A 13,115-nucleotide genomic window follows, 5' to 3' on the forward strand; every position below is an offset into this window, starting at 1 on the left:
CAAATGGAAATGAAAGGAATCTATAACATTTAGTGATATCTTAAACCAACTCGAGTCATTATCCACAGATACCAACCAAAAATAATATTCTTGAGACTATTTAAGAATACAGAAAACTCACAAAATGTTATGAACATGAGGCCACCCATTTATATCTAGTAAACAACAATAAAATATATTCTCAGAATTTGAAGGAAAGATAGATAGTAATTACTTGTCAATGATGTCATTTTCTTTTTCCATTACCTGTTAACAAAATTGAGAGAGCAAACAGGTATGACATGTAATCTAAAGTGTGAACAATTAATTTTCTTTATATTAAGATACAATTTGAACCATTTTGTATAGAGCATTATTTGTTGACTTAAAATCTTACACATTGAGAATTATAATGGCAATTTTGCATTATTGAGGTTAAACAGACATTTCAAGTGACTGTAGACTTTTACACTGCTGTAAGAACAGATGATACACATCTTTTGTGCTCTGTGGAACATGCTTTATCACTGTGGGTCTACACTTTATGCTCAGTGATAACCCCCACTGTTCAAATCAGGTTGATATGTAGACCAATGACTAGAAATTGGTTTTTATCATGTTTCATAATTGATTTCATTGGATTCCTTAAAAATATTTAAGATTATTAATTGTAAATTAACAATTACCATCCTAATTGTAAATCCCGATTGTTTGATCAGTTTAAAAAAATGAACATGAATGTTTCCTTGAATTTAATAGTATATAGTTTATCAGCCTAAAGACAAAATATTCTTCCGATAAATTTTTTAAAAGAAATGAACTTTACTTTTAATAGTGGAGTAAAAAAAAAAAAAAAACATTTAGAAGATTTCTAGTGTGAAAGCAATATCTGTTTTCAGTTTGACAGAGGTATAAAAGTTAATAGAATGTATTAATAGTCTCTTAATAGTAAATATAATGATTTTTCCAGGCTTAAATATTTTAATAACCTTTTCCAACATAAGGCTGAATATTTTGATATGGCACATTTTTATCATTTAAATTAAGACCAAAAATCTATGATTTATTCTCAATCTTAAAAAGTTTTAGGTTATGAATCCGAAAATTGATGCTCTTATATGAGACTTTAAGTAAGAAACTATTTCCTTCCATTAGTGATATACTTGTGTAGGGATTTATAATTTGTAATTTACTTTAGTATAGTAACTTAGAAATTGCCAAGTGTCATTATTTTTCCAGAGTCTTGTTGATGTTGCTTAATTTGTAAGCATTCTGCCGAGCTGGGAGATGGGGGGGGGAAGAAGGTTGGGGGGAGAATACTTTAAAAATGCATAATTTTTGTTTGCTGTAATTGTGTCAATATCATTATGTTATTGGATGATTGTAGGATTTGGAAGCCAGTGACAATTCTTCATCTATTTCTCAGAGAAAGAATCTACTCAGCGAGAAAAGGGTTTGCTCTCTGCTGTGCTAGCATGCAAATATGTGTGATTTTTTTCTGTTTTTCTTTTCTGTGTTTGTGTTTGCTGTGTGGCACTATTTTCTGTTGATGCATGACTCTGATAAGTAGTTTTACAAAATCCTTTGTTATCTGAATGTTGGTCAAGCACCGGTCTATATGCAGTATGAGTTTGATGCTTCTGTGGAAAATTAAAAAGGATTGTGTGTGGATTTGTAAACATTGTTTTCCATTTTATACTTGGAAGTCATCTGTTACATCAGAAAAAAAATCTTTGTCTACCTTCCAGTGTTTGATAAGTCATCGCTTGTCGTCTGTATTGAGGACTTGAAAAGTATTTCTGTGGGAAAAAGGTTATAATTACTATTACTAGTATAGACAACAATTTCAAGGTAGCCATTCAGCACTATGAGTCATTTATATTTAGTTTCTTTGCCAGGGACAATTTATTTTAGGCTTTTGGTTTTTTAAAACTTGTTCTTATACTTACTTGGTTAGCATCTCAATTCTGTTTTTTCCTTTTGAATTCAGATAGTCTTTCCAAATTTAACCATTTGCCCTATGCCAGAGCAAATGTAAGAAAAAACAGTAAAGAATCTGATTGGGAGAACTAAATGTCTCCCTGGAATGAGTATTAAGTCAGGATTCAGCTGAGTCAGTGTTGAATTAGGGAAGCAAATGGCTTTCTAGCTTTCCCAGAATCAAATTTTTGCTGCACCATATTCAGTAATAATAACCATGTGCTCCTTACTGTTGGTTAGGTAGTGCACATGTTACCATATCTAATCCTCCAACAACCAACGTTTTATAAATGAGAATGACCCAGAGAATTAAATAACTTGCCCCAAGTACACTTCTCAGCCGCCCAGCCAGAATCAGAATTCAGCTTTATCAGAGATCATGTCCCTGTGTTACAGAAAGAGATACTCTGTTTGAATAATTTTAGAAGGTCATATGATTATTTCAAGTAAGAGGAAAAATAAAACATAAATGTAGACTGAATTAGAAAAATTCTTGCCTCTTGTTGCTGTTCTGAGTGTTAGTGATGTAATCTATTAATTTCTCATAAGGTTCGGGTACTGAGGAAAGGAAGGGCACTATTCATTCTAGGACATTTCTCAACTTAGTGGCAAGGGCAATTAACTAGATTTTTTTTTAATATTTTATTTATTTATTTGTCATAGAGAGAGAGAGAGCGAAACAAGCAAGTGGAGGGGAAGAGGGAGAGAGAGAGGCCCTCCCCACTGAGCAGGGAGCTTGATGAGGGACTCGATCCCAAGATCCTGAGATCATGACTTGAGCTGAAGGCAGATGCTTAACTGAATGAGACCCCCATAGATTTTCTTCTATATATCATACATAATTGTTGAAATTTTGAACAAATTATCTTGGTTTGCATGAATATGTGGATGTCGTAGCCTATTTGAAAAGTGAGCAGTGATTCTGAGAAATCTGGATACACACAGACTCAGCATTCATGAGCTGGTGAAAATCTTTGCTTTGTCTTTTCTTTGGCCTCCCTGAGATCAGTTTCAAATTTAAAGGTACCTAAATTTCTGTGCTACTCCTAATTGCCTCTTACCTTCAAACTCAAAGGTTTCTGCATGGGTCTTACCAGGAGTGACATGACAAAGGGAGAGGTTTGTGACTAGCCCTTCACTTTTTGGGAAGCAACTTTTGTGCTTTATTAATCCTGGCAGAAGAGAAATGCTCATAATCACCACTAAGGGCTAATCCAAAGCATGAATTATTTTTCTTCCAATCATCATCGTCATCACTGTTATGTGAAACATTTGTAGAGTGTTTTGAGAATATATATCTATATATAGAGAGATATATAGATAAATCTCCCAAAGCACATTTGAATGTTTTTAACAAAACACAGGAATTATAACTGATGTTTACTATAATACACAACATTGGTTAATACAGTGCTTCTCCAACATTAAAGTGCATAACCATCACCTGGAGAACTTGTTTAAATATAAGTTCTTATCAATAAGTCTGGGGTGGGACCGAATACTTTGTATTTTTTTCCAGCTCCCAGCTGATGCCAAAGCTGCTGGTCTGTGGACCCCACTTAAGTAGCAAGGGAGTAATATTTATTGAGCACTTGCCATATGTACCAAGTACTTTTAACCATAAATCCCCTCGTAAGGGGGAGCAAGTAGAAGGCAAGATGCCTGTTTGGGAAATGAAAAAGTGATGCTGTCTAGACTAGATCCCAATCCTGCTGACTTCAAGTGTATTGTATTTTCTATCACACCTCTCTTTCTGAGTACTAGAACTTGTTCTATACTCTGGGAAGGTGGACAACTATTAATTTATGGTATTTTCACAATTAAATAATAATCAGCCAAAGTGTATTTTTTCAAGTTTCCTTCCTAAATTTAAATCTAAATTAGCCCAGTCTCCTTTAAAACCAGTGTTAATATTGTAGTCTTTATTGTACACACACCAAGCAGACAACACACTTTTTCGTGTTTCCATTTCTTTGCCCATGTGTTAAAATTTAATATATTTAGATAAATTACATTTATGGTCAAATGCATTTTATCCTTGCAGATTTTGTGACATTGAAACTCTATCCTTTGCTTTAGTGGAAGACCTCATTTTCTATTCCTGGAGCCAGCAGCACTCCATTTGACATTTGATGCCCTTGAGATTTTTATAGAATCTAGGTTATAAGACTGAGTCTCTTGCCACATATTTTTGAATAGGGATCTGTCTTACTTTTCTCAGAGCTGTTCTGCATTATGATTTTCTTTGAGGTGGTTTTGATTATTTTAAAAAAATCCAATGATAAAATCCTTCACATAATAATGACCATTGGCTGGAGAGCTTTCTATTTTTTAAAAAACAATATTTTAGATGAAAGAAAACAATAGTGATTCCCTCTTCTCCTAACTCAAAGCAAAAAACCATATGAATATTTCAATGATAGAGTGAAAAAAATGTTTTCTAGTGTAAACTTTAGTATAAGGAGAAGTTTTATTGTTTTTTCAAAAAGGGGAATCATTAAAATGATTTAAGATGAGTATCCTTATGACTCAATACAAAAGCTTTTGTTTAAATGCAATATACAAAATTTGTCTTTTATAATCAACTTAGGTAATTTACTAAAAATGGACTCATATAAATTATTTTATTCTCAGAGACAGAAAAATTAATGGAAAGGTGTTTGCTGTTTCACAAACTGACACATTTTTCTTAAGCTTTATACTTAGCACAAACTTGTAATAACTATCGGTTATCTGCTTTATATTTTTGTATATGCTGACCAAACTGACCTACTTAACCTGGGATTTGATTTAGATTGATTTATAATTAGTGGTCTCTGATATAAATGATAAAATATTCAATATATACTCATTATAATAGACCACTTAAGATTATACATATTATACCAATAGTAATTTTTTTATTCCAAAGTTTTTATCATGCCTAGCATAGTGAATTTTTCCCGATTGGTGCACACACACAAAAATGTTTTTAGAGAAAAAAATAAGTGAATTATTGTTGACTAAGCCAAATGAAGACAATCTTTAAACAATTTATAATAACAAAAATTTTAAAAACTAATAAGCTAGCATTGGGCAAGTCTTTCCTATGTGCCACACACTGTGTCAAGAATAAAAATAAAGGGACACCTGGGTGGCTCAGTGGGTTAAAACCTCTGCCTTCGGCTCAGGTCATGATCCCAGGGTCCTGGGATCGAGCCCCGCTTTGGGCTCTCTGCTCAGTGGGGAGCCTGCTTCTTCCTCTCTCTCTATGCCTGCCTCTATGCCTACATGTGATCTGTCAAATAAATAAATAAAAATCTTTAAAAAAAAAGAATAAAAATAAATATTACCTTGTTTGATCCTCACCAAAACCTTCCAAGATATGCAATTTTGTTTATCCTCAGAAAAATGAGATATTATAGAATAACCTCCCAAGATAATGCAACCAGTAAGCCTTAGAGTTGATACTCACACCCAGATCTTTGTGGTTTGAATCCCATGGCCACTATACTCTATCAACTTACTTTAGAAACTTGCTTGAGTGCACAAACCAAACAAAGTCACCTCCTTGGGAAATTTAGATACTATTTAAAGACTCTTGAATTTAATTATATACCCATAAAGCAAGAGTATTTGCTTTTACAATTAAGTGAACATTGACATCATTGGCACTTTCTCAAGACACGAGGTTAAGATGTTAGTCTTTATTTAGCTTGTTCCTTGTCGAAACCATGATCATCACTGGATGATTGTCCATCAACCTCGATTTTTGAGTTGTAAATGCCTACTGGGTAGTTACTATTTTGTGCTAAATTATGCACCTCTACAGCTTCATCTCATTCATCACTCACTAGTCAACAGACGTTGTTTTTTGTTTTGTTTTGTTTCATTTTTGTGGGGTTTTTTGGTCTTTATAGGCCAGGCATAATATACCTGCTTTTTAAAAAGGCATTACTATGTGAGACAATAACACAGGGGTTTTTTTTGAGGCAATTTATTTTCTTTATGAAAAATAACATTTCTAAGAAAATTGGGAAGTACAATAATCATCCTACTAGTTTTTCCTAAGAAATTATGCTGAGGGAGAGGTTCATTTGTCTTATTTTAAGGATACGAAAAAAATTTATTTATGAGATTTACATATATACGTACACACACATACACACACACACACACACACACACACACACACACACATATATATATATATATATATATATATATATATATAAAATATTCTTTTAAGGATGTAAAATGAAGAATCATGCAGTTACTTCTTCGTTTGCCAAAACTGATTTTCTAATGAGTCTAATGGTAGATTCAGCATGTGAGTTGGGCATGCCAAAGCTGTTTTAAGTTGCTAGCTCAGTTGAGGAAGCAAAGAAATACACAATAGTAACGTGTTTCACATATGTCTTTGTTACTCACATTATTGTTTTTCTTCAGGATGAATTTTATTTTCTATAAAATGTATCTATTCCAATACTTACATAGTCCTCAAACTACAGATAATGAGTTGGTTAAGGAATCTTTATAGGTGGGTCAGGTATTACTTTTTGTAACTGGTTATTGACTGCACATTGACACAATTTGGTCAGATTAGTAATAATTTTTATATTTTGACCCTATTTCCATCAAGAAATACAGGAAATTGTGTCCAGGACTTCCAGAGCTATAGCCACTTACTTTGCATTGCATTCACTGAAGATGAGGGTATTAACAGGGCCTAAAAAAAAATCTTCCTCTCCTAAGTTTTTATGTATTCTTTTTTCCATTCAGAACTGATGTTTATTGCTTTGTTCCATAGATGGGGTTTTTTAAAGGCCTAAATCAGAAAGAATTTGTTATCTAGACAGAAAGATTGATTTACATTGTCTGCTTCTGTGTTGTGATGTTTGTGATTGTTCTCTTTTTGAAATTGATGCCTTTGTGGTATTACAGTCCATATGTTAAATGGCACTGCAGTTGATTCAATGAAGTTGTGAAGTTTGTATCATTCCAGCCTGAGTCAACCAGTGGTGCCTTTGAAATTGGAGTTATTAGCTATCCTTATTTTTAGATCCTTTAATTAGAAATAACTTTAGTCCTCCTGATGAGGGGAATTCACTCAGGGTCACCTAACACCAAACTTTATATTACCAAGAATTGGAATATTCTATAGTCGAGATTTTTCCATAATTCTTTTTTAATGAAAATTATTGATGGAAATAGAATTTATTTTGTGAGCTTCAAAATGACATTTTATAACAAGATAATAAAATTGTGTCTGTTTAAAGCCAATTATGTACTTTTACAATCCAAGTAAATGTTCTCTTTCTCTTCACCACAAACTCCCAATAAATTCCATTTTGATGTCAGTGGACCAAATATTGCCAGTACCATAATCTGTGGAGTAAAAGAATTAGACATTTAAGTTAAAGGAATAGAATAATTCTGGAATTATTATAAAATTCTATGTTTAAGAATTAAAGCAATATTACTGTTTTTCTTAAAATTGATCAATAAGCTAGTATTTTCTTTTATCAGAATATTGTCTCTATAAAGACCATTCTCAATGAATTATTATTTTTTAAATATCTGTTGGCTTTATTAGGTGCAGTACATAACAATGTATTTAAAATGCTCTAGCTTGTTAAAAAGAGAGCAATATAAGCAGGACATACACTTTTGGTAGACTCAACGAATGCAACTATGATTTGTCAGCATTACTGAATGCATCCAAACCAATTAGTAAAGCAAGATTTATTAAGCAATCAGAATATATTAGAATCTGATCAATACAAAGAACAGTCTTCTAATTTGCTCATTTTATGGACAAAGTTGATTATTGGTATATATTGATACATATTTACAAATCCATTCAGTTGAAAGAATATCTTTCTAAAGTATCATTTAATCAGATTTGATTAGCAGAGAACATCAAGTTTCAGAGTCTCACTTGATGTCACTGCTTGGAGGATAATGAAGGACTGTGGTGTATCACTTTTATCCTTATTCATTGCATTATTTCTGCTCAAATCATTAATGAGGTAGACTTAGGATTTTGCAGAGTCCAGCTTTGTTCCATGGTCTTCCACGTGCTGGGTATTTTTAAATTTCAACTATTTATATCATAATGACAACTACATATATTTCCAAGATCAACTTACTAATATTGTGTAATAAAAGAAAACACTTTCAGGATGAAATTAACTCAGGGTAATATTTCCTGAGACTCATGACTTTGAGAAGAGAGGTGAGGCAGAGAGTTTTGAAAGCTGGTTTAAGACTTCGGTAGAGCTCAGTGTACCGTGGGCTGGGATGGCTTCTGTGAATGTGGGAAAGAAGACGAGCTCATTGACGGGAAGCATGAGGAACGAGAGATCATTGGCAAGCCTGTTCGCTATTGAGCGGCTTTACAATCCCTTCTATTGTAAAGGTGTCCACCTCTGTCTTGTCTTTCAGTCCTCCACAAGCAACCCAGAGAAGTGTGTCTCTGTTTGCTGGAGCTTGGCCGGATTGCAGCCAGGTAGGTCAAACTGCTGCCACTATTTCAAGACGTGGACCATCTCCGCATTGAAGCAACTGAGAAGCTTGCTGGCTTTTCATTGCTAATTTAACCCGCACATTGAGAAGTTATTTTTTCCAAATATAATTTGTACAAACATCTCAAGAGCAATTGTTCAAACTTAAAGCATGACACCAATATTCCTAGCCCTACAATCTTGTCAAAGCCACTATATCTAATAAGAATTTATTAGATATCCTCTCATCTAATACATTTGCCTTCCAGTCTTTTCTTGGGGGGTGGGGGAGGGTCTTGTACATCAAGTTGTGTGTGACAATTACTCTTTCTGCTAAAGTCTATTCCTGTTATGTCTCTCTCTCCCAACTCCTCACGTCCTCTCTTTCTGTTTATTCTTTATAATTTAGTTCTTAATGTAATCCCTAATACCATCTACTAATATTTGATGTTTATTATTAAATAAATTTCTTTTTTTTTTTTTCATTTTCCCTCATTCAGCATCCCATGTCTCAGGTCTTTTAGCTTCTACTGCTAAGTTGGGGGGGATAATTTTTCAGTTATTCTCCGTATTTTCATTAGAGAAAGGCATAGAATATTTTCCTTCATATGTGAAGATACGTTTGGAATCATTTTCTTCTAGGAAAAAAAAAGTAATTGTAAAAGTAAAAATCATAGCTAAATAGACAGAGAAAAGGACTTTATTACCTCAGGTGACTTGCTTTGGTTTCGTGTCTTATCTTTCATTTTCTCGCAAATGACCAAACAGAACTTCTGACAGTTCTATGAAACCCAAAGAATTAGAAATAAAGATGTAAGTGGTCAAAGAAGACTTGATTCAAAATAAAAATTCGAATTATTTAGATGTTTCTCATCAAAATCTGGGTATACTGTTAGGATAGAGATCAGATGAGCCAATAAGATAAAGTGAGAGCTAGCTCTGGGTGAAAATTCTCAAAGAAAAATTTATAAAGAAAATCGGGGTAAAGAAAATACGAGGCATATCCATCAGCAAATTACAGCAATGGGTAGAAAGCTTGCTGCCAGTGAATAGACCTGGGCTTTTTTGTTTGTTTTTATTTTTGGTTTTGATCCAATGGGAAATTAACCTGCAATCAGAAGTAACTCCAGGTTCCATAAAACATGATCGACAACATGATCTCAACAAATTGTATATCAAGTATGAATTTTACTTTACCACAGTACGTGGGTATGAGGAAGAGTCTTTAATTTAAAAAAATCAAATTAAGTATGACTGAGGCTCCACTCAAAATGAAAAAGCCAATTTGAGACAGTTGGAGCTTTCCCTATTCTCTCCCATACTGTTCCCAGATACTGTGTGAAGACCATGGGAAAGGGTCCCCGGTCCTCTGTTCTCTAAGGCCTCTACTACTGGGGCTTAGTTTGAGCTTGGAGTGTCCCACTCTTTCTTTGGACCCCACCCCCCCTACAGAACTGTCACCTTCTTGGGTTCTATGAGGGAGCAAGACAACGGCATCAGTTGCTTCTAGGACTCTGCTAAGCCACCCAGTCTTGGGGCTTCTGATCTGTAGGGCAAACAACCTTGAGTCAAAGGAATGGTATCCTTTGAACTCTACAGATATGCCCTAAAAGGGGGAAAGTGAAAAATACAAGGGGAAGAAAAACACACAAAGTAAAATTTCAATAAATGAGCGGCTGCCACTGAAATGTTAGAGTGAGAGAAACATGGATGGTTTCTACTTAAGAGATAAGGCAGAACATTCTTTGTTCAATTATTTAAATTTTAATTATACTGCTAGAATATTCTAAAGGACCAGATTCCATTTTGTTGTTTTGATAATCTAAATACATGAATCAAGTCAGCATCGTGATTCTGAAAGCCATGATATACAGGTAGAGAGAAGGTGGTGTACCATCTGCAGAATTAGTCACGCGATGTCATTATTCTCTTGTTAGTTTATAATATTTGCTTATTTTCTGGGTTTATTTTATTTTTTTGATTATGCTTTTTATTACTGGGGCACTCAGATTAGGAATCCTGCTGGACCAGACTTTTTTTTTTTTTTTAAGATTTTATTTATTTATTTGGCAGAGAGAGATCACAAGTAGGCAGAGAGGAAGGCAGAGAGAGAGAGAGAGGAAGAAGCAGGCTCCCTGCTGAGCAGAGAGCCCAATGCGGGACTTGATCCCAGGACCCTGAGATCATGACCTGAGCTGAAGGCAGCGGCTTAACCCACTGAGCCATGCAGGCGCCCCTGGACCAGACTTTATAACTATGACGGATTCATCAAAGGAGAAGACATGCTACCCAATGACAAATCCCTTTAGAAATCCCCTTTCCTTCAGTTCCAAGTCTGGCATAAATTACCCCTTGCCATAGTACATAAAACAAATTAAGATTTTAATTTTAATGACAGAGAATCATAAGGGCCTGGTCAATTTCATGGTGATGGATCATGTCAAGTTTTATGTGTTTTTTTTTCCCCAGTTTGAAACTGATAGTCTGAGTTGCTCCATTTCTTTATCATTCTTTTTTAAGAAAACCAGTTTATTGGGTGACATACAGAAAGGTGTCCATATTTAATGTATACGAGTTGATGAGCTTGGAGATGAGTGTATATCTGTGCAACCACACCGCAGTCTATGCCATTAGTCGATCCATTACCCCCCACATTTTCATCCTGCTAGTATTAGGATTATCACCATCGTCATTGTTATTTATGATACGAATGGGTTGCTCCATTTTTTTTTAAGATTTTATTTATTTATCAGAGAGAGAGAGGGGGAGAGAGCGAGCACAGGCAGAGGCAGAGGGAGAAGCAGGCTCCCTGCTGAGCAAGGAACCCGATGTGGGACTCAATCCCAGGACTCAATCCCATGACCTGAGCCAAAGGCAGCTGCTTAACCAACTGAGCCACCCAGGCGTCCCGGGTTGCTCCATTTCTGACCATACTTAACAACCATGTAAGCTGGTGAAGGCAGTAATTATTCATATTACAAAGATATTACTAATTTCAAAAAGGAATTATCTAAGGATTAAGATAACCCTTATGTTACAATGCTCTATTTATAAACCTTTCTTTTATTTTCTTCACTTACTTGAGTGACATGAAATACTGTACTTACACTGAAACCCAGAAAACATGCTGAGATCATTTAGGGTGTTACTTTTGTTGTGTGTAGCATAAGGTAAAACAGTTGAATATCAATCGGATAGATTGAACATTTAAGTATGCATGTCTGCTTAAGTTTCTATCTGTACACATTTGAAGATCTTATCTTTTTTTTTATTATTATTATTTGAATGGAAGTTCAATTGTGCTTTACAGACAGAAACCAGTAAACCCAAATTTCACTCCCTAAGCTGTATGTTGGAGCATATTAGTTAAAGGGGGAAAAAAAGGAAAATTCATCCACCTGACCTCATTTTATTCCTAAAATTTTCTTTGAACATATTGAAACTATGTCTGCATCCTTACCTTCTGCTTCCTCCTCTCCTAGTGCCTCCATTAGAGGATTACAGAAATTACTGAGTTAAGACATCATTAGCCAAAACTAGAAGTGATTTGGGGAAAGCTCTTATGAATCAGTACATTAATTTGTACACACACTTGATGAGTTTTTTACTATAATGAAGTCCCCAGTACAATCTTATGAATTGTGAACATTTTTCTAATAATCACTGACAGTTGATGTTTTTAATATTTGATTCTAAACATTAACTCCTTGAAATTACATAAATGTCATCTTAAAAGTATCCACATCACTTCAGATATGATTCTCAAGACGTTTCTGATTCTCTGCCATCTTCTCCTGACTGGGAACACTCAGTGACACTCCTTTGAGAGCTGTGGGCTTCTCGGAGTTCTGAGATGGGAGAATGAGACCACTTATTTTTGTTCTCATGGGTAAAACTTCCTTTTATTGTCGACTGAATAGAGCTATCATCACTGGAGAGTGAAATCCCACTGTTAATATTTCAGAAACCATGTCAGTTTCTGTGTGTAAAATATGCATGTTTTCCTTTTAAAAAGTAAAACACTCAGCAAAAGCAGGTCAATAAAACCTGAAAGATCTTTTTAATGACAATGCTTTGATATTCATTGCTGAAAAATGTCCCTATGAAGTTGACATTTTACAGACTACAGAACTAAGATTACCTTTATGCTGTAAGTTAAAAACTTTTGATATTTTGGTCTGGGGCCATAATCAATAATTAATATCTTAGTGGAGCTTTTTATATTATTATTTTTGAGTGTTTCTTTAATTTTGAATAACACTTATGACCATTTGAAAGAAATATACTTGGTGAACATTTTTGTTAGTCTCCTATTTCAATGCATGGCCTAATGAAGTGTTGCTTAAAATAAAAATATTCTTATACAAGGTTTATTAATTAACACGTCCTATTTAAAACATTTGACTCTGCTAAGAATATCACATGTGCTCACGTGAGTGAAATTTCCTTCCAAATGTAAATTTATCTTTAAATTACTTCAAAACAGTATAAAAATAGGGCAAAACTATCTTGCAAGAATCTATAAACTGTCAACTATAAACTCATCTGTTTATCTATAAACTTATCTGCCTTAAAAAGGGGGAGTTTCTAAAATGTGTCCCCCTTACTCTACTGAAATAGGTCCCAGATGTCCTTTGTTTGAAAACTCTAGTCTACTAAAAAGTTTATAAA

General features: G+C 34.2%; 1 protein-coding gene across 5 annotated transcripts in view; it reads left to right on the forward strand.

The window, feature by feature from the left end:
* Positions 1 to 13,115, forward strand: part of GAS2 (growth arrest specific 2) — a 126,877-nt gene that overhangs the window by 48,708 nt on the left and 65,054 nt on the right. For all 5 annotated transcript variants that reach the window (XM_059138468.1, XM_059138478.1, XM_059138458.1 and 2 more), the window contains one exon: positions 8,386 to 8,449. In XM_059138468.1, coding sequence (XP_058994451.1) covers positions 8,386 to 8,449 — 64 coding nt within the window. The remainder of the gene's footprint in view (positions 1 to 8,385; positions 8,450 to 13,115) is intronic.

The sequence above is a fragment of the Mustela lutreola genome, chromosome 1 (genome assembly GCF_030435805.1).
Source record: "Mustela lutreola isolate mMusLut2 chromosome 1, mMusLut2.pri, whole genome shotgun sequence".
Taxonomy (NCBI): Eukaryota; Metazoa; Chordata; class Mammalia; order Carnivora; family Mustelidae; genus Mustela; species Mustela lutreola.